The 22106-nt window shown below is 41.1% G+C and overlaps 1 protein-coding gene across 2 annotated transcripts in view; it reads right to left on the reverse strand.

The window, feature by feature from the left end:
- The window catches only part of LOC136753166 (chloride channel protein 2), a 177411-nt gene that overhangs the window by 54176 nt on the left and 101129 nt on the right, over positions 1-22106 (reverse strand). For both annotated transcript variants that reach the window (XM_066709052.1, XM_066709051.1), the window contains exons 7-12: positions 16011-16089; positions 15697-15822; positions 14001-14085; positions 11393-11494; positions 9384-9468; positions 4060-4215 (exon numbers count right to left, since the gene is read on the reverse strand). In XM_066709052.1, coding sequence (XP_066565149.1) covers positions 4060-4215; positions 9384-9468; positions 11393-11494; positions 14001-14085; positions 15697-15822; positions 16011-16089 — 633 coding nt within the window. The remainder of the gene's footprint in view (positions 1-4059; positions 4216-9383; positions 9469-11392; positions 11495-14000; positions 14086-15696; positions 15823-16010; positions 16090-22106) is intronic.

Raw genomic sequence — 22106 nt, forward strand, 5'->3', positions numbered from 1 at the left:
TGTTCACAACCTCTCTCTTATATGTAAATTGGCCCACAATGGATGGCTGCAATAAACACCAATCTCTCCGATAGTCCAGATGCATTTGAGAAGCTTGTTAATGCTGTTTGTACCTGGTGCTCCTGCAAAACAGAGGCGAGAATGCTGGGGATAAATATTAATGTAGGCAAAGAGCTGCAGATCATTTTAAATTGAATTCCTTGCAGAGTGCTGTGACTGTGTGTGAGAGGGAGAGAGGTGGGGGGAGAGGACTCATAGGAGAGTTAAGAGCCTTTAACTTTTTCTTGTTTGTCAGTTACAAACAGAACAGGCAAAACAGAAAGGAGACTTCATAAGCAAGCCCCTAGAGTGGCTGCATGTTCTCGTCCTTGAATACAGTTTTAAACGATTTCCTCTCAAATTAGCTTCATAAGACTTCTATCTTCGCACCCCCCTCCCGAGTCCCAGCCCCCTAAGACAGTACTGTCAACAGACGTAATACAAAAAATGTAGGGAAATCAACAAAACGCAGATGTTTCTCAGCTCTGATGGACGCCACAGGAGAAACAAGGAATTGCCATTTGTTTTTCCTCCTTGTTTTTGACTGTGATGAAAGTCATATTCACTACTTGTTAATTTTCAGGTGAAGGTGGCGGCAAGTCAGACAACTGTAGGTTTACTGAAGGGCAATACATTTCTTTAATATGATCAGGAGGAAAAGTACTTTATTATGCAGATCTTTTGACAATTAAAAACAACTAAAATAATACAAGACAAAACTGAAATCATGAAAGATTAACTATGGTTTCCAGTTCTTATCGATTTTATACCCAGCTCCTATCACAATGAGTAGCCCCTCAGGGAGGGAGGGAGGCAGGCTGATATAACCCTTTTAGCTCTCGTGATGCCATGTTATTTTTCCAAGATTCATTTCTGTATTATTGAATTAAAGCTATACCCATAGTTCCAGTCGATAAAACAGGATTGGTTTGCAGTTAATGAGCACAGATACAAGTTTCTGGATAATGAGAAAACAGCCATTAACTCTGGAAATAACCAAATGGGCAGGTTTTGCTGTTGGGGACTATTTAAGAGAAATCCCCAGGAAAGCCCGGGCTGCCACTGTTAACACCTTCTCACCCAAACATCTGCACAACTAAAAGGTTGTCTGCCAATGAATAAAAATAACAATAATGAAGAGCATCATAGTTTTTACGTTAATAAAACTGAAATGCTGAAAGACATGCATATGTGGACGCAGACACACAAAAAAAAGTGTTGAATTCTGTTAAACAAAACATGAAAAAGGACTACTGAGATCTGATTAAATAAATGAATGAATGTTGTATTTAATCCTGGTTAACAGTGATGTTTTCAATCAGGCTTCTGCCCACCTGCAGAAAGATCACATCAGCAGTCGACATTTTTCACTCATTTAATAACAAGGGCCCTTGGCGGCTGTGGGAGATTTAAAAACGCACAATCGATATCTGGGGGCAGATTCACATTTTTTAAAAAGGGAGAATCAATAAACATCTGAGGTGCTCAGTGCCTTGGGTAAGTGCATCTCTTTTTAGTGCATTAAACTGCAGTTAGAGAGGGGGAAAAAAGGAGAAAAAAAAAAAAAAAAAAACTCATGAAAGAACCGTTTAAATCTTTGGGGTTTTAAATTGTCACTCTTTCGTCAGCTGATTTAGTACACAGGAAGACATGTAGTCTCACAAAGTCATTTGAACACATCTGCATGAAACCCCAGAAGACATTCAAGTGAAAATGTACTGATAATTCGCCCTTAGCTTGATTCCTAAAAATGTTAAAGACAAATGGAGAAAAAATATTATGAAATATAAAGGAAGCTATAGATATGCCCTAGCCCTTTTCGGCGGCTGTCATGGTTGAGCATGGGGCTGTTTTTGGTGACTCCAGGCAGTAAATATTTCCAATATTAAGTGTAAATCTATGTCAGTCTCAGCAGATGTAAAACAAATACTAACACGTAGGGATCATGCAGCTCCCAGCTATCTGTTACAAATACCTGATACCTGATCTGAGTAAGTGGCGTTGTACTGCCACCCCTCTACAGAGCCTGCGATAGGTACCTGTACACTAGGTAAACAGTTACGGACGTGTATGAATAAAGAATGGGATGGCAAAACAATATATATTTGTGCAGAGAGAGATGGATGCTATAGCTCACACTTTTAAACAGATATATGTAAATATCAGAACTCGTGGTCATCACATCTCAGGCACAGCAGGGATAATGACTGCTTCTCATTTCGAATGACCTTACAGCAAATGAAGAGGCTCCTGCAGAGCAGCCGAGAGACCACGATAACTCGAGGAGCTCTGGAGCAGGGGATGCAGTAAAACAAAGACCAGAATACCACAACAAGGCTTTCCATCGACCCGCAAACCCAACTGATGTAGTCGTAAACTCCCTGGATCCCAGCATCCTGTAACCAAACTACTGCCGAGGAAAGGCTAGGCAGACATCAGTAACTACACCTTAGCTGGCCTGTTCTGATGAACTATACTTATAAAGGGGCTGCTGGGAACAAGGTATTATACTGCAGCCTGCCAGCACACAGTCTGAGACAAGCCCTCTACTCCCGGGTCAGTGAATACAGCAGACACGCTGCGGAGTGCTTTTAACTTGAGTGTTGGGTGACAACAAAACTACACCAAGTGCCACAAGGTAATATACAAGCAGGTCCTCTTACACAAGGTAGGCTGGTAAATATCCATATCCATAACAATAGAAAGAACAGTAATGAAAAATACAAACATTGAACGCACTAAGACACCGCACATGGCTGAGTGATGTGTAATTTCACCCCTCGTGATCCCCCCTGTATAATTAGTGCTGACAGCGTGTCAGGCTCCATTAATCAGTCAGAAATGGGGAACCATAGCATTTTGATAATGGATGTGCAGCCCGTAGTAGATCTATGAGCAACAAACAAATTTTTTTGTATAGCACTACAGACGCCAACAGTGGCAGGACCCATCCTGGAGGGTGGCAGCCTGCAGATGAGATCAGTGATAATTAGGCTCCCTGGAGCTGTGCCACATACTCCAAATAGTGTGGGTACATATAGGAGAAGACACTGAGTTAAAGATTTTTCTGCCCTCAAGAGGAATAAGATCTTCGTGTCATCCTGACAGAGGGAACTCTGGAGTTCACAATGAGACAGTGTCAATTTCAGATAATAACATCTGAGCTAAGATGCTGTTTATATTGCTGTACAGCATATTTTCAACACCAAAACAGAAAAGTACTTCACTATTACAAAATACATGTATGCATTTCTGACGAGTAATATTTTACTTTTTAAGGTTTACATTGTCCTGCTCACTGTGTGGAATGAGCAGAATGCTGGGAAAATTGAGAAGAACCTGCTCCTCTAAGACACTGACACAGTCCTCCATTTTGAACTCCAGGAATCGCTGTTTGGCTAGTACAGGGAAAACTCTTCACTTGGGTCCCAAAGTAAAAAATTAGAAACACAGAGAGGAAGGTAATATCCAATTCGATGCATCCAGACAAACAAAACTTCAGCCCAACACCAACTGTCAATTTTCCCCTAGCTTTTTTGCATAACAATGGCTATAAAGTACTTGGCACAACAGATATTTTTTATAGCACCAACTTCTCAATTGATCTTCTGCCTTTATTGCGAAAATAACTTTCAACATGCAACAAGTGAACTACAATCTTCAATGACCACACTCACATTAAAGAGACTTAACAGCCTTTATCTCCTCAGGGAAAATTAACAAACTTAAAAATCCTCAGCTGGTAATTAAGTCATGCTCCTCATCATTCTAGTCATAAAGCTTCTCAGTATGATTGACAACTGAATCACATGCACTTCCTCTCCTCGCCAAGTCCCAGTGACCCCTGTCTTCTGCAGTTCCCTAATTGAATCAAGCCAGCCCAGCAGATTTTCTTGACTAAACAAAGAGATCTGCAATAACAATGGCTTTCAAAATGCCATTGTGTGAATGTAAATGTTCAACACATACGCTTAGAACCAGCACATGATATTTCACTCATGTACCTCATGTGCGCCGTACCTTCATGACGATGAAAAGGACGAGGGTGACGAAGACGTTGATCTGTGGGTGTTTCCAGGCCTGCGCGTTCCCGATGTAGTCGAACTCTTCCGCAATGCCCTGCTTGGCCCAGGTGCGGTTATCCAGCAGCGTCACCAGAGACTCCTTCTGTGTCAGCTGCCAGGGGGCACACCGAAACAAAGACGAAGAGGTTACAAAGCAGAGAAGGACATTAGGGAGAGGAGACGGGGAGCCTCAGGCCTACGTTTCATCACCATTTAAATTTGAGCTTAGTTCGAAGGTTACTCTAACTGATACCATAATATTCCCTGATACATTTACTTTAAAAATACATTAAAAATACTTATATTATGGTTTGCCGAGTATGAGTGAAAAGTTAATCAGGATTTATCCAGTTCTACACCCTAGACTAAGGGCCTCAGGGTTCAACTCGTGTTAGAAAACACAAAATTGTCCCTTAGCTCTTAACTTTGACTTAACATCTTGTCTGCACGTATCAGCTTTTACAATCTAGGATGCAAGACCTTATATATTGTTTACTGTATATCTCATAGACTTGTGTACATTTTGAATTTGTAAAATGTATTATGCCTTGAACTGCACTGTATTATTGCACTTTGTATTGCTCTTATATTTTGTAAGTCGCCCTGGACAAGAGCGTCTGCTAAGAAATAAAAAATAATAAGATACAGATCCATCCATTCCATTGCAAGTCTTTGATCCACATGGTCCTTTATTACTGAGCAGGATCTATTAGGTAATTAATAATAAAACTTTAAACTTAAATAACTGCCAAAGCATTGACTGGAAGAACAAGATTTGCCTATCCCTCCATCAAGGCAGTGAAAAAGTCCAAGAGTTAACTTGCTTTCAATGCTTTTTGAATGAAATTGGTTAGGAAACCATTACATTTAGGTATGAGAAACTACCTTTACTTTATTTTGGGAGGGAGAGGGCTGCCATAAGCCATACAGTGCCCCGGCTTGTGCCCCTGCAGAGTGTAATTAGGGCTGTTCCAGGGCACAGCACTGTGCCATTCGGGGAGGAAGAGGAACAGCTGTGCCTGGCAAATGAGCCCCATAATTTGAGCGAATGGAGGATAAATTGCACATATTACATTCAATTCCAATAATTAGGCAGCAAGGCACACAGAGACCAGGAAACAGAGACACAGCTGACATTTGTCACTTGTAATGAATTCATAATGGCAGGAGACTAACGCAGACGGACAGAAACAAAATTAAGAGGCAGCAAGATCTTTCGGTCGTTTGTTCTTTCACCTTTGATGGAGGGTTTTCTGAAATATGTCAGAGACCCACCCTCTCCCCTTAAAGAAAGTTCTACTTTCTACCGCATACTTGTCAAATAAATATATAAGTCACAGCTGCATTTACTGGCAAACCAGAAACCCACAGTGAGATTCGGCACTATAGAATCACTCATATGGAAAGGCCAGCCTCAGATATCCATACATGTGCTCTGGTAAACCTGTTCCTGCTTTATAAGTGCAGGAGAGAGCGAGAGAGAGCAGAAGAGTGGGAGAAAGCGAGCGAGAGAAAGTTTTCTATCCCCACTGCAAAAGCTACTTTTTTGTTTTGTTGGTTTGATTGATTACAAACACATCTGATGTGCATGTTAAGTCGCTCACATTCAAGCCAGTATTAGGAGGATTACTGACAGAGGCATGCACACTTGTGAAAAAAATGAAACCGAGAAAACAATCAGCATCATAAATCCTACCCCCCACACAAAGATATTGCTCTGAAACCACAACAGCCATGCAGCAGCAAAATAAGAGGTGATTAAGTTGATTATTTTATCCACTGCCACCCCTCCCCTTAAAAAAACAATGTAAGCTACTGCTGGTTCATTAGCTAAAAGTGGCTCCAGCTTTGTTCTGCATAATAGGAAAAGGTGCGTTGGCTGTGTGCTGCTACTAGACCCAGGGGGATGAGGGTTGTATGAATCATCTCATTAATTTGACTTCCTGAGGCTTTCAGGACAGGTTTGCAGCCTTGGACACAAACTGAAGCATCTCCGCTGTCTCTCAGGGTATGAACTACCTGACCTCTCTTACCAAAGCTTGGATCTACATACACCTGGACCAAACCTGGGTCAATATAGTTCACCCCACCGACATTGAATTTTCAACTTTCTGCATCGTCTCTCAGGCAACAAGGTGAGAAAACGTAGAGCAGAATTCATGGCCCTTCCTGAGAGTGACAGGAACTAGATAAGATAGGAATATGGATAGGAAATCTTGACTATTTGTGCTAATCTATTGGTTTTTGTTATGTGATCATTGGAGCCAAGTAATAATTACAATACCAGTGGATTGAGGTCCTAAAATGACCTCCCCCGATGTAACCAGGCCACAAATGGTATAGAATAGTTTAGACTAGTGTAGTCTGTTTCAAGGCTAAATTCGCTGAGGCTTGGTAACTTATTATCTGATCATGATCTGAGCTCATGGTATAGAGAGGTACGATTGGCTGGGATAAAAACCTGTAAAAGTCTACAACCTGTCTCTGAGGAGCACTGAGAGAAAATCGGGTATTATTGGTTTATTTTCTGTAATTCAGCAGAAGCTTAATATAGTGTAATTCATGAATATAATAAAATGATATTAGTTTTGCACTGATTCTGTCAATTACATTATTGCACACCTGTGATTTGATGCATCTTCACTCAGAAAAGAATCTCTTTGAGATGATTTCAGTTAAACTGTTATACAGACTGGCTGGAAGTCACACGTGCAACAAATTACTGGAAACAGTTCTACGGTGCTCTGTGACTTATAGCATGCTGTCAGCCACAGCTCATACTGCTCCTAATGCAGTAAATGTATACATACATACATGCATACATGCATCATATCCTCCAGTAAGGCAGTCCAGAACGGTTTTGTCAGCTCCCCTCCCTCTCTCCATGTTGCAGTGACTAAGCATGAGACACTACACACACTCAGAACTGAACCTCCCAGCAATCTGTTGTGTGTTCTTCTACATTTTAAAGTGCACCAAACCTCTTGTGGAGCAGGGCAGGGATGCTTTGAAAGCCTGCTGACACGATGAGTAGTACAACCTAACTGTGTTGAGGCAGTGACCCAGTGACTCACGCAGGGGGACAGGAAGGTGGTTAGAAGAGCTTGCTTGTGTCCATTTCGACAGCCTGACAGCTTCCCCTCTCTGCCTCTCTCCACCCCGCCCGTGTCCCTTGCTGGCTCTACTAGCAGTGCACCAGGAGATCAAAGGCAGCCCTATCTTGAGTGTGTTCTTTTATTCTTTTCCTTTTTCTTTTCTTTGCACCCCCGCAGATTTTAATCATTCAAGACTTCATGCAAATACCTCTCTGTCTTTTCTTTACCCCCATCTCCCCTTTTAATAAATTATTCGGTGAACACCAGATAAAGAGATCTGTGGGCTGCACTGAAAATGCCATCTTCCCCAGCATGTGTCAGAACAATCTGAAATAAAATGACACTACCTTGAACATATGCCATAACATAGCTGTCCCCTACCTTGGCTTATTAATTTTCCCTCCAGCAACTCCCATATACTTACACTGTTACTACTATACCTGTGACTTTAGCAGTGCTAGCAGAGCTGGTTGCTACAGGAGAGCTATTGGTATGACAGTGATGCCCCGAGAGTGAAGTGTTGCAGAGCATCAAGTGGGTTTTAACATGAAACACACCGCTCAACACTGCCGCTGTCCACCGCATTGAACGTATTTCTGGAGCCTACCCGTCCAACATGATTAGGTGCATTGAGGCAATTAGGTTACCTCTACACACACTGTATGGTTTGTAATGCCACTGGGAATGGGAAATAAATTGGTTTGCACCATTTCAGCCTCAGAAAAGTCCAAAACATACCAGTCTGGTAATGCACATCAAAAAACACCTGTTTCAGTTCTGATTTTGGTTTACTTAGGACCCAGGGTATTTGCAAATGAAAATGAATCCACACAACTGCAATTATGCTGGATGTGCTGGAAATACATACGGCACAGTGGGGAATGACAATAAGTAGTTAGTGCATATGTGGCACAGTAATATGGGAGAAAACAGCCTTCAATAAAGCTCCTAGGAACTGTGTTAGGTGATGGAGCATCTTAATATGTGACATGCACATGCACCACTTTTAGGCTGAAATTAAAAAGCAGTTTGCAAATTGAACCAACTAGCCGAATCACCGAGAGATTAACTTTAGCTATGACAGAAATTATTCTTCGTCCGACCTGAATGGGGATTTTGCCGCAGTGGAGGATCACCAAGGCAATAGCTACAGCCCCGGAAGCTGGGAGGCAAGTCTAAAGTGATTCCCAGAAGAACTTTAAAGAAACGCCAAACCCAGCACGGCAAGGCTCATAAACAAGCAACATTTTGCCCATGCTGAACATAACTCTATTGTATGGTAATTGAAACCACCTTCCTCTCTGTGGCCTTTGAAAGCAATCTATACCAGAGAGTTTTTTAAGACTCATGGCACGTCATTGAGATGGCCGGAGAGTTGAGGGCAGAGGAAAAAAGTGAACATCTCTGTGGACCAATCACAGAGATTCAATTAGCATATAAATAGCCTCAGGCGCGGGGACCCTGAATGCCCCAGCCAATGAGGAAGAGGATGAACTTGCATGGTGAGGCTGGTTTTTAATCTTGTGTTGCCTGTTAGTGTGAAGTGAAGGGCTATTTCATGTATCATTAGCGGTGACCGCCCCCCCCCTGTATTTCATAAGGAAACAGCAGGGAAGCAATTGTTGAGCTCTCCCCAGGTCTTCCAGCCGGAGCGACCAGGCAGAAAAAAGACATTATGCCGATGTTGTGCCTGGCTGCACACTTATCACATGCAAATTGTTTACTGTTGCCAACAACATGATGCAAATCCATATGCATCCTTGCCATTTTTGTGACTGGGGGGATGCACATTCCTTACTAACGTCAACCATCACCACCCCCCCACCCTCAGCAGAAACACCCTTCCTGCTCTAAATCGGGGGCCACAGGCTTAACTTTGTGCCATCAGACTCTGAATGAGCCTTTCTTGCTGGTGGTGTTTTTTTATCCTCGGTGCATCAGGACAGGAAAGCAATGCAAGGTTTAATTACACAAAAAATTGCTTTATCCTCGGCTTACAGCGACAGACCAGATTAGCTGTACACCTTCTTTGTTAATCACAGGGAGCAGGTTTTCCAATTTTAAATAAAAAATGAAGACAGTAGAAACAAGATTAGAGCTACAGCACCTATATATACTCACTTTACAAGCGAAAAACAACCCCAAACAAAACCAAAAAAAAGTTAGGTTAAGCGAGCCTGCTTACCTTTCCAGCCATAAATTGGCCTAAGCCAGGGGGAAAGGTCAGGGTAGAAACAAGGAGGGTCACCAAGGCAGGGTATAAAAGACGCCTGTGAGACAGAGAGAGGGGAAAAAAAAGGAACATGTATTGATTCAGATTCATTTATTTATGTAATGTATTATTCACATACTAAAATGGTAGTTGCAAATACATAAGGAATTCTGACTAAATAACATTTTTTTACAGAAAAGCACAATAAAAGTTAATTTGATGATAAAGTGTGTGTTCTTATGAAAATAACTTACATATACCATATACAGTGAGGGAAAAAAGTATCTGATCCCCTGCTGATTTTGTACGTTTGCCCACTGACAAAGAAATGATCAGTCTATAATTTTAATGGTAGGTGTATTTTAACAGCGAGAGACAGAATAACAACAACAACAAAAAAAATCAAGAAAAACGCATTTCAAAAAAGTTATAAATTGATTTCTGGCTCCCAGGTGTCTTTTATACAGGTAACGAGCCGAGATTAGGAGCACTCTCTTAAAGGGAGTGCTCCTAATCTCAGCTCGTTACCTGTATAAAAGACACCTGTCCACAGAAGCAATCAATCAATCAGATTCCAAACTCTCCACCATGGTCAAGCTGTCCAAGGATGTCAGGGACAAGATTGTAGACCTACACAAGGCTGGAATGGGCTACAAGACCATCACCAAGCAGCTTGGTGAGAAGGTGACAACAGTTGGTGCGATTATTCGCAAATGGAAGAAACACAAAATAACTGTCAGTCTCCCTCAGTCTGGGGCTCCATGCAAGATCTCACCTCGTGGAGTTTCAATGATCATGAGAACAGTGAGGAATCAGCCCAGAACTACACGGGAGGATCTTGTTAATGATCTCAAGGCAGCTGGGACCATAGTCACCAAGAAAACAATTGGTAACACACTACGCCGTGAAGGACTGAAATCCTGCAGCGCCCGCAAGGTCCCCCTGCTCAAGAAAGCACATGTACAGGCCCTTCTGAAGTTTGCCAATGAACATCTGAATGATTCAGAGGAGAACTGGGTGAAAGTGTTGTGGTCAGATGAGACCAAAATCGAGCTCTTTGGCATCAACTCAACTCGCCGTGTTTGGAGGAGGAGGAATGACCCCAAGAACACCATCCCCACCGTCATGGAGGTGGAAACATTATGCTTTGGGGGTGTTTTTCTGCTAAGGGGACAGGACAACTGCACCGCATCAAAGGGACGATGGACGGGGCCATGTACCATCAAATCTTGGGTGAGAACCTCCTTCCCTCAGCCAGGGCATTGAAAATGGGTTGTGGATGGTATTCCAGCATGACAATGACCCAAAACACACAGCCAAGGCAAGGCAACAAAGGAGTGGCTCAAGAAGAAGCACATTAAGGTCCTCGAGTGGCCTAGCCAGTCTCCAGACCTTAATCCCATAGAAAATCTGTGAAGGGAGCTGAAGGTTCGAGTTGCCAAACGTCAGCCTCGAAACCTTAATGACTTGGAGAGGATCTGCAAAGAGGAGTGGGACAAAATCCCTCCTGAGATGTGTGCAAACCTGGTGGCCAACTACAAGAACCGTCTGACCTCTGTGATTGCCAACAAGGATTTTGCCACCAAGTACTAAGTCGAAGGGGTCAAATACTTATTTCCCTCATTAACATGCAAATCAATTTATAACTTTTTTGACATGCGTTTTTCTGGATTTTTTTGTTTTTATTCTGTCACTCACTGTTAAAATACACCTTCCATTAAAATTATAGACTGATAATTTCTTTGTCAGTGGGCAAACGTACAAAATAAGCAGGGGATCAAATACTTTTTTCCCCTCACTGTATAAATCATTCACTTTGCCAGCGTCTCTAAGTGCAGTGTCCTGAAATTCAGTTACGTACACTGTGTGCAGTATTATTGTGCATTTAAATAATACAATTGCAAATTGCTTTCCTGGAATAAATGTAGCTGTAGGTGGAAACTCTGTGATGTTTTAATTACAGGATAACAGATTAGACTTACTTCTTCATCAAAAACTTGTTGATGGCTTTTTGTTTCCTCATGAATTGGACAATAAGCCTATTTAAGTAAACAAAGAGCGCACCTCCAAAACCACTTGCGATTCTGAGAAAGGGAAAAACAGACAAAGGGTCAGAGGTCACAGGCTCTTTACAGATCTTTGATATCCCTGGCAACAGGCATATAAGCAAAATGAAACATTGTACATTAATCTCAGAAATGTGCATCACACACTTAACACCTGGAGCTTTAAGTCATGTGTCATATTATCCACAATCTGAAACTGTGGATGATATCATGTGGAGAAGGAGGATATTAAATCCTTATTCTCACCAATGTTGGTCTCAATAGGATAGCTGAGATTTCTGACTAGATTTGTATTATTAATTGAGATTTTATGATTTGCAGCACTTTTCCAATTATGTAACGAGGACTTAATTAACAATAAATGGCATTCAAATTCTCTGTCACATGTTAGCATAGGCCAGGCTATAGAAACCTCAATTGGAAAATAAAGAAGTAAGGAAAGCTCTTCAGAGTTCTCATGTGCTCGTTCCCTGAGGACCTCTGGTCGTCAGTTCTGAGGTCTAAACTTTTCACAAGTGCCCTACTTTGAAAGTGAAGCTGGATGTCCCTTTGGAGCACAACATGCAACTTTAATCGAGTTTCGACAGCTAGCTCGCTCGCTCGCGATACATCTCCTGCACCTCGGCTTGTTCACAGCAGTGTATACTGTCAGTCACTTATCACCCCCAGCACACAACCACACAAACCAGGCTCATTCAAGAACATGGACCAGACCATCCTCTCATTGGTCTCAAGAGTGCTTTGCAATTTTAGATCTTAAAGCTCTAGGTTTTTATATTAAAGTCAGTATAAGGCTTTGTTTTTGGGGGGGCCATCACTGCAGTAAATTTCGAAAAAGATTTTGCACACATGTATCCAAATATACTTCAATGCATTCTGCCCATTTAAGACCTAATTAGTAAACAAAATCCAGGTCCCAGCCCTCACAGGTGTAATTAAGAAATTAGAATGTCAGGCAAATGAATAACAAGATGCAAAAAGTTTGGAATCTGTCTGCGTCTGTCTGGGAATCATACCTAAAGTCCTGATCCACGTCTTATAATAAATGTCGGGCCTTATTTAGGAAATTAATATTATGTAGATCTACATATAAATTAATGAATCACCGCCTTATACAAAACAGAGCAAGAGACACTCGCGGAGATAAAATAAAATAAAATAAAAAATGCCTACTGCTCTTTGAAGTTGAAACGTTTCTTTTCACTTGCTTGTCTTTAAGAAAAGCCAAACCTAAGAGGCGATGGCTGTGGAGAAGAGCAGTATGGCCCTGCCAGCTGTGTAGTGAGCGCTGGGGGCTGTAATCAGAGTAAAGCTCAGCTCAGTGGAGCACCAGGGAGCTCAGATTGTCTCGTAAATAATACATTCCACCCGGCTGCCCCTGCAAGACCAGCACATTGACAGAGCTGTACACAGCAAGCATGGCAAGAAGACTCATGGCAAGAAGACTGTGATCCAGTTCTGTTTTTTTTTCTTTATAATTTTTATATATACTGATGAAGCAAAAACAGCAAATGGGAATTGTTACATTTCTGTTCAACAAATTAATTTGGTTGGAATTTTATAGAAAAAAGTAATGAACAAAACAAACCTACAAAAAAAAAAAAGCCACTAAAATAATAACAAACCTTCTATTCCAAAAAAATAAAATTAATAAAAACCCTGCTTGCTACAGAGACAATCTGACAGTGCCTGCCGTTCACTGATCACATTAATGAACGCATCAATTTTTAAAGCTTATGCCAAAGCAATCATTTGGAACGCACTACAAAGCAAAGGGGAGGCATTCTTTCACATCTCCAATAGTGACAGGTCGATGATGACAGCTCTCACTTCATTAAACCGCTACAAAAAGAAACGTACGTACACACACAAACAAACAAGACCTAAATTGAGAAACAAGACTGGGAAAATGTGTCTTTCAAAAGATGGATCAAACTTATTTTTGTAATAGACCTAGAGGAGGTGGAGGATAATGTTTAGCAGTCCACACCAGGGCAGAGAGGTTAGGGTAGCTGTGATCATGTGTCTATTGAAGCTGGGTTTGGTTTCTGCTCCCTTTGGAGCACCTGGGTGAGATCAGATGGCCGGACTTCTCAATTGAACATCCACCAGGTGAAATGAATGAATAACATTCAGTTCATGTTTTAGAGGGCTGACCAACGCAAGAGCAAGCACGTTTCAAAATGACAGCCTTTACATTTGTAACATGGTTGTGTAGCACAGACCTCATCCCAAATGCTTTAAAACCTACTACGATAACTTGTTTTTATTATTGTTATTGTTATTTAAAGAAAATTGGATTATGATGAAGGATTTAAAAAAAAAAAAAAAAAAAAAGGATACATTTACAAAATTTGCTAAGTGAATGCCAAAATTGTGGAACCAGGAATCTAGATTTCTCAAGAGGGGTTGGGAAAAGCACCCCCATCCTTACACACTGTAATAAAAAAAAGCTTAAATGTTATTAAAGCATTCATGTTTCCACCCTCTCCAGCCCCCAGTACCCTGCCTCCCTCACACCTACCCAATCACTGCGAAGGCTGGGAGCTCCTGCAGGTCAAAGGGGAAGTCAAGACGGAAGCGCGTTTTAAACAGGGCAGTGATGGTTTCTGGGAAGACAGGAGAGAGACTGGAATTAGCCCTTTTGGCGCACAGTGGAGACTTGGACCTTTCAGGTTTAGACAGTAGCAGCAAATGAACAGGGAATAAACCAAGCCCAACTGCTGCTGTATTGTATCAAATGTCACAGACAACCCTCTACACTATCACCTCTTTTAGTTTTACATCAGTGACTCTAATTCCTGTTTCCTGAGCTCTTCATGACTTAGTGGAATCAATCACTAACTGCAGTTATTTACAAGATGAACATGGTTCCCAGATCTTCAGCTACTGCTGGTTTTAAAGTTACTTATGAATCGTGGCTCTCTAAGACTACCAAGAAGAGTCATTTAACTACAATGTCAATTTCTAGCTTGTGTGTGTGATGTGATGTGAAATACTGTCTATCGGGAACAGGTACATAAGTTAAGATGGCACAGTCCAGTTGATGTAAAACTAGAGCAATGCTAAAGTCCTCCAGGGCTTGTGCAATACCGAAACATTCCACTGAATCTGGCACAACCAGGACCTCCATTTGTTACACAATTAAAGAGCTAGCTATGCCAAAATGCTGCAATGTATTGAATCTGAAGGTCTGGCTTTTGATGACATCAGCAGTGGAGCGTGCAGGCACAGGCAAAATGTCTTGACGGATCTCTGATACTGTGGAAGACAGTATTGAGTTAGATACTGATTTACCTGACTAAGATAAACAAACATAATCAAACGTTCAGTAAAGCATAGTACAAGTGCAGGAATGTGTCATACACCAAGCACTTCAAAAGCCAGTATGGTGGCTCATTACTCTTTGAAATTGTTTTGCAAATAGGGATCATACCTCTTCCCTTCATATATTTAATTGAATTGGAGATCACCAATCATGCTTGGTGTCTGATAGTTTTTTGAAAGTGAAGTTGGCAGTGTCAGTCAACAGAAGTGCAAATATAACGTTGCTATTCAGCCTTGAACACCAACACCCATAACACAAACAAACACACCTATTCAGACACATCCAGGCAAGGATATCGTTGCAAAAGAGCCCTCCAGTGCAATGGAGTTTGTTCCAAAAATCGATAGATCACGGAGAAACGCATGTTGACGCACACACTCGCACAAACGGCGGAAAGACAATTTTCCTTCTTCTCTGTAGGATCATTCAGGGACAACATAATATAGCGGGTTCATAAATAACACTGAGAAAAAGGAAGGAGATGAAAGAGATGTCACCAGCGCAGAAAAACAACGGTGGAGTGTTCTGTCATCTGTGAGTCACACCAATATTGTACCGGTAGGACTGAATGTTTTCCGCACCATAAAACAAAGACTGATCTCAAACTATATATTTCATGGTTAAACTAATTTTCAAAAAGGGAAAAATGTGTCCTCATACTGTTCCTCTCTTTATAGCCTACTAGAGTGGATGAGGTAAAACTAGAGATGTGCAGTTTGTAACTGCGTCATAAAAAATTGTATTTTTTTTTTGTTTTCAGTTCTGTATTCACTCACTGCTAATGAACTAAACCCAATAAAAACTCAAGAGCACCACTGCGTTGAAGCAGCAGGTTGTGACTTCTTGTGTGATGGACACAGAAACAAGCATGCACACGTGCTCAGCCCCTCACCTTCATCCCTGTTCCACACAGCCAGCACTCTGAAGATGAAGGCACTGAAGGTGGCTGCGAAGAATCCTCTCCAGTAGTTCCTGACAGCGAAGAAGGTTGAGGTTACTTCTATACTGAAGAGGACACCTGTGGGCACACAACAAGGATGGCACATGATCAGAGAGACAGGGTTGGATGCTCTGTCAGCAAGACACTAAAACATATGAAAAGGAGTGGGTGGGGAACTTAAAAATAAGTGCGTGGCTTGTTTTCTGCACCAGTTAGATGAAGGAATCACTGTCCACTTCCTGGAAGCTGAACGCAGCGTCACTCACCTCCGATGGGGGCAGCAAAGCAGCAGCCCACGCCCACTGCACACGCTGCCGCCAGCATCTCAATGTTCCGGGACTCGTTCTGCAAGAGAGGGAAGTGTCAGTCTGTCCTCGTCTCCGTCCATCCCTCGGTCTTCCAAGCCTGCTTAACAGATCAGGTGCAGGACTGCTCTCCCCAGATAAGCTGGCAGTGCCCAGAAAACACATGCTTTAGGATCACACTGCGGCGTTTATAGCAGAGTAGAAAAGTGCAATGGGCTGTCTTTCCACTTTGTTGTTGTGAGATAAGGGTCCTCACACAGCCTACACTCCAAAAGACACAGGGAAGCTGTACAGGCATCACTGCCAACTTACCTGGGGCAGGAAGTAATGCATCGCAGAGATTTTCCTTTTTAGAAGTTCCAGAAAACGCAGACGTGTTCTGCTTCCGATCAGGCAGGGGAAATCACAGACAGTATAAAAGGTTACACTGTTCTGTAGGGCCAGTCAAATGTTCAGACTAAGTTCACACACTCATTTGTGTTTCTTTCTACAGTATGGTGGATTACTTTAGTTTTTCCAAAGAATAAAGGAACACTAACTAAAGAAGAAAGCAACAACTGGAAAAAGGAATAATAAAAAAAAAAAAATCAAAAAGAAAGAAAGCCTATTATGAAGAGACCAAGCTAGGAGGCTAGGAGTGGGCGATTCAATTACAACCCATACACACTCCCCTACGTGGTTATTGGAAAGGTGAGTGATGTATGTAACTTTGCACTGGGGGGAAAAGTTATTAAAAATATATATTTTATAGAGTGAGCACCCCTGGAAAGCCCATCTGCAATGAGTCATGCTATAATCAGGGAGTTATAGCAACAGTACAGCAGAAGAGTTCTAGAGAATCAAACTATTCCACAAATTTCTTAAATAATGACTCAGAGCTAATAAACCAGGGAGACTGCTCAAGCACTGTAAACTCCCAAATGCATGTGAAGTTATACACTTACAGACAGATAAAATAATAAATAAAAACTAAAATAGTGCAATGCAAAAAACTGCATTTCTTACTAAGCATTCACATCACACCTACTTAACCCTTTCCTGCACAAATGATTGAAAATATCAGAGAATTTTATACTCAACATGCATTTTCAATTATTTTCCCTCTTTGCTTCATAAGGGAAGAAAATGCATCCTCATATGAGGTTATCGTGCAATAAGAATAACACAGAGACATAAGTTTAATAACGTTACGTTGAGCCATAAGCCAATACAGTTAATTTAATGTGTGGTGCTCTTATACATTGTACAAAGAGTGTATCTCTAGGACACCATTAGTAAAGACATCAGTGCATATAAATGTCCTCATATGTGGATGCTGTGCATGAAAGGGTTGGGTCTTGCATGTATCTTTCCACAAAACTCTAAAAACCATCACTAACTCTCCAGCTGTCTCAGTTCAGAAATACCAATCACCTGAAATCATTGTACTTAAATTGTGCTGTCAGTGAGATACACATTTACAGATTTTCTATATTTCTCTACTTTTTTTTTTTTTTTTAAACTGCCCAAAACTGAGCTTCAGAATATAAGAAGCCCAGAGGATCATATACTTTTAAATCTAAGACGGATGAAATGTTAGTGTTCACAAGACCTTTAATAAAGTCTAAGAGACAGAAACCGAAAAAGAGATAAGGTGTGGCCTAGGACTGGCATTAATGGAAATTCTGTAGCTGGGGCGTCCACTTAGCGCTCACTGATAACACTGCTAACTCGGTGGTGCATGTTGAGCCTCTTGTCAAACTCTGACTCACTCTTCAGACATGCCAGAAAGCTGCCCTGATGCCTTCCTTATTATTCCAGTCCACTGTCTGACCAGTCTGGGGCATTATCTCAAAAAGCGGAGAGCGGGGTTGGGGGTCAGTTCCTGCTTTGTAGCTCCTAATATCACATCAGCTCCCAATATCAAATCAAATTCTCATTCAAATTCTAATAAACCCTAGGTCTTCAACAGATCCAATTAAAATGGTTGAGGAGATTGGAAATGGGATCCCATTTAGGATAGAGAATCTGTAGTTTAATCAACCAAAACAGGAAGTGACCAGAGATCTAGTTGGGTATGACCGAGACACCCCAAAGTCCCCACACACAACCGCTTCACTTCCTTACCTTGTTTCCTTCAAAGCACGCCTCCTGTGACAGCACGTGAGCCAGAGAGAAACAACACAGTAAAGCTCCCATTTAAACAAGCTCTCCTCTTTGCTAACTTGCTTTAGAAAGCCACAGATCAGCCACCCTGCTTGGGAGTAAGATAAACCACCCAAACCTGCCGCAAGAACCGACGGACTCGACCAAGAACCACACACACCGAACTCCAGACTGAAACACACACACTTTAAGATAATGGGTTCCAGAACAAGCTTTGCACGATCCAGACGGATCCCAATGGAGCACCTTCGCATGTTCATTTTTTAGTTTTTTAGTAAGTATATATAAAAGCTTTCTTTTCAGCTAATAAAAGGGAGATTTGTAAGAAAATAGTTGATGAAGGCAGTTTAAGAAAGTTGCCACCAGCTACACAGAGGGAGACTGGGAGCTTGAGAGAGGAAGAGAGAAGATCAGAGAGCCTGAAAGACATCACAAATACTGTGTACAGGGCTCTCTTACTGTACGTTAAAATATGCAGAGGGGCTTGCAGGTACGTGTGAGAGAGAGAGTTATTTTGTTGTCGGTATGCAACATATTTGTAATGCCAGGAAAGCCCACTGCGATATTGAATTCTGAATATGAGAGCCGAAGAGCTGATTGCGATTGGTAAATCTGGGCCCTTCACACCCTCACGGCACACAAGAGTCTTGCATCAATGCAGCGCCGCACCCCAGCCCCTCGTACATGAATATTTGATACAGTGCAGCAGAGGCACAACTGAACTGTGCCAGAACTACAGCGTGGCACGGAGGAGGCAGACTGCTCACTGAACAAACTCTGTATCGACGCGAGAGAAACCGACCCGCTCCACGCAGTTCACATGAGTGTCTCTCCCCGCTATCTCTGGGGGTGTTTCTATACATGGCCTTCATCAGAGAACTTAGAGAGGCAAACCTTCCTTCACAGGGGAGATATTCTAAATCTGTTGTTAGGCCGTACTTTTATTTGGAGAGGGGTTCAATTACTTCGCATTACGTCATGATTTTCCTTTTTTCGAGTCATGAAGATGAGACAGGAGAGAGCAGATAGTGAGGAACATAATGTAGCTTCGACCTCCGTAAAATTAAACTTGTAGCAATCTGTATGAGCTTGGGAATTAAATTCTTTCTCTGGTATTTTTATAGTTTATAGTATATTATAGTTCTAAAGGTCATGATTCACTATGAAATTTCCATGAAATCCGATTTCATGAAATCCGAACGTGTTCGATTTTGTTGGACTTCATGAAATCCGAATGTGTGAAATCGCACAATTTCATCAGGTGAAATCAGATGAAATCGTGACGCAATTGCATGCTACATAAAGGGCGCTTGGGAGCGAGACCACATGGTGAAGTTTGGAGTTTTGAAAGAGAAAAGCAAGAAAGAAGATAGTGTAAATACTATCTGTATAGACATATTTAGTTATGGCAGCTTCAGCCATGCTGTACATTGTGGCAAAAAGACGGCTTCGCTGAAGTCTATGCAAGTGTACACTCAGAATTTGTTGCAGAAATTAATGAAAGCAATTCTAGTTTCAGTATTGTATTTTGCAAGTTTCAGTATTGCATTTTGCAAAAATATATTTGTAACGGTATGGTACAACATAAATGACACCAAACTCATCACAGTACATTTCTTAAAGGATAATTTATCGAGCAGATTTAAACAAATAAAAATGTCGATTATAATGACTCACGATTATACGGTTAACACTAGAAGTGCCAACATTTCAAATTACCTACATGAGCCAACACTATACTATAAAAATTTAGTAGTGTATATAAATGGAAATATGAACATAAAACATCAAAATGATTGTTATAAATGACAAAATTATTTTTTTCTCTAAACGGGTACACTGCACAGTCAAAACACATACACGAAACAAGTGTTTATTTGCGGGGTAAATCCCTCCGTGTCCACTCAATCTGACTACACTTGTAATGCTATACAATGCATGTGTTTTTCAAACACATGAAAGACTGTAAACTATAGGTGAGGTAGAGATTGCAACTTGAACTTGATTTGCGTTTATGCAGCTAAAATGCCGTAGGCATATTTAATACATACATTTAGGAAAAGTCAAGAACGGGTATCCACAGTGTATTCAGGAACACAGAGTTATTCAAATTAAATCTGTCAAACTGACCAGCCCTGCGCTTCTAGTGTGAAATTATAAAGGCGAATTATGCAAGAGATCACATCACAAGAGCTACAGTACAGAATCTGCGCACAAACTGCAGGGTTACAGTCGCTAAAGGCAAAACTACAATCTAGCTTTGGATTCAAACTCGATTCGTAAGGAAACATTGAAGACAAGGAAAGTTTTTCTGTTTCATTTGCAAGCAATGCTTTTCTTACCAGGGCAGTGTGAGTAGTTTACAGTATCATCTGTGAGCACAACACCTGTTTGCTGTACCAATTATAATTTAGTTTGCCAATTATAATGATTTGGTGTTTTTTTTTTTATAATATATATTCCTTTTTTTTACCATTAACGTTACAGCGTTGTTGTACTGTAATATCAATATTTAATATGTATTAAATTATTGTTTGGCACAACCACTTCAAGTCTGTTACACTTATTTAATAAGTGCCCGATTAATCACCTAATGCACATTGATCAACTGATCAAATATTTGAATCAACTGTCAGCCCTAATACAGTGAGGGAAAAAAGCATTTGATCCCCTGCTGATTTTGTACGTTTGCCCACTGACAAAGAAATTATCAGTCTATAATTTTAATGGTAGGTGTATTTTAACAGTGAGAGACAGAATAACAAAAAAATCCAGAAAAACGCATGTCAAAAAAGTTATAAATTGATTTGCATGTTAATGAGGGAAATAAGCATTTGATCCCCTATCAATCAGCAAGATTTCTGGCTCCCAGGTGTCTTTTATACAGGTAACGAGCTGAGATTAGGAGCACTCTCTTAAAGGAAGCGCTCCTAATCTCAGCTCGTTACCTGTATAAAAGACACCTGTCCACAGAAGCAATCAATCAATCAGATTCCAAACTCTCCACCATGGCCAAGACCAAAGAGCTGTCCAAGGATGTCAGGGACAAGATTGTAGACCTACACAAGGCTGGAATGGGTTACAAGACCATCGCCAAGCAGCTTGGTGAGAAGGTGACAACAGTTGGTGTGATTATTCACAAATGGAAGAAACTCCTTCCCTCAGCCAGGGCATTGAAAATGGGTCGTGGATGGGTATTCCAGCATGACAATGACCCAAAACACACAGCCAAGGCAACAAAGGAGTGGCTCAACAAGAAGCACATTAAGGTCCTGGAGTGGCCTAGCCAGTCTCCAGACCCTAATCCCATAGAAAATCTGTGGAGGGAGCTGAAGGTTCGAGTTGCCAAACGTCAACCTGGAAACCTTAATGACTTGGAGAGGATCTGCAAAGAGGAGTGGGACAAAATCCCTCCTGAGATGTGTGCAAACCTGGTGGCCAACTACAAGAAACGTCTGACCTCTGTGATTGCCAACAAGGGTTTTGCCACCAAGTACTAAGTCGAAGGGGTCAAATACTTATTTCACTCATTAACATGCAAATCAATTTATAACTTTTTTGAAATGCGTTTTTCTGGATTTTTTTGTTGTTATTCTGTCTCTCACTGTTAAAATACACCTACCATTAAAATTATAGACTGATCATTTCTTTGTCAGTGGGCAAACGTACAAAATCAGCAGGGGATCAAATACTTTTTTCCCTTACTGTATATATATATGTTATATATATGTGTATGTGTGTTATTGTAATGAAATGTATGGTTTGTATTATTATTAGCAACTATACACTATCCAAAACGGAGATATCAAATATTTTGCTTTTGACAACTTAAAAAGAAAAAGACATTAACAGACTAATCAAGGCTAACTTACCAGTATACAAAACAATATTTATAAATGTAAATTTTTTCAT

The sequence above is a fragment of the Amia ocellicauda genome, chromosome 7 (genome assembly GCF_036373705.1).
Source record: "Amia ocellicauda isolate fAmiCal2 chromosome 7, fAmiCal2.hap1, whole genome shotgun sequence".
Classification (NCBI taxonomy): Eukaryota; Metazoa; Chordata; class Actinopteri; order Amiiformes; family Amiidae; genus Amia; species Amia ocellicauda.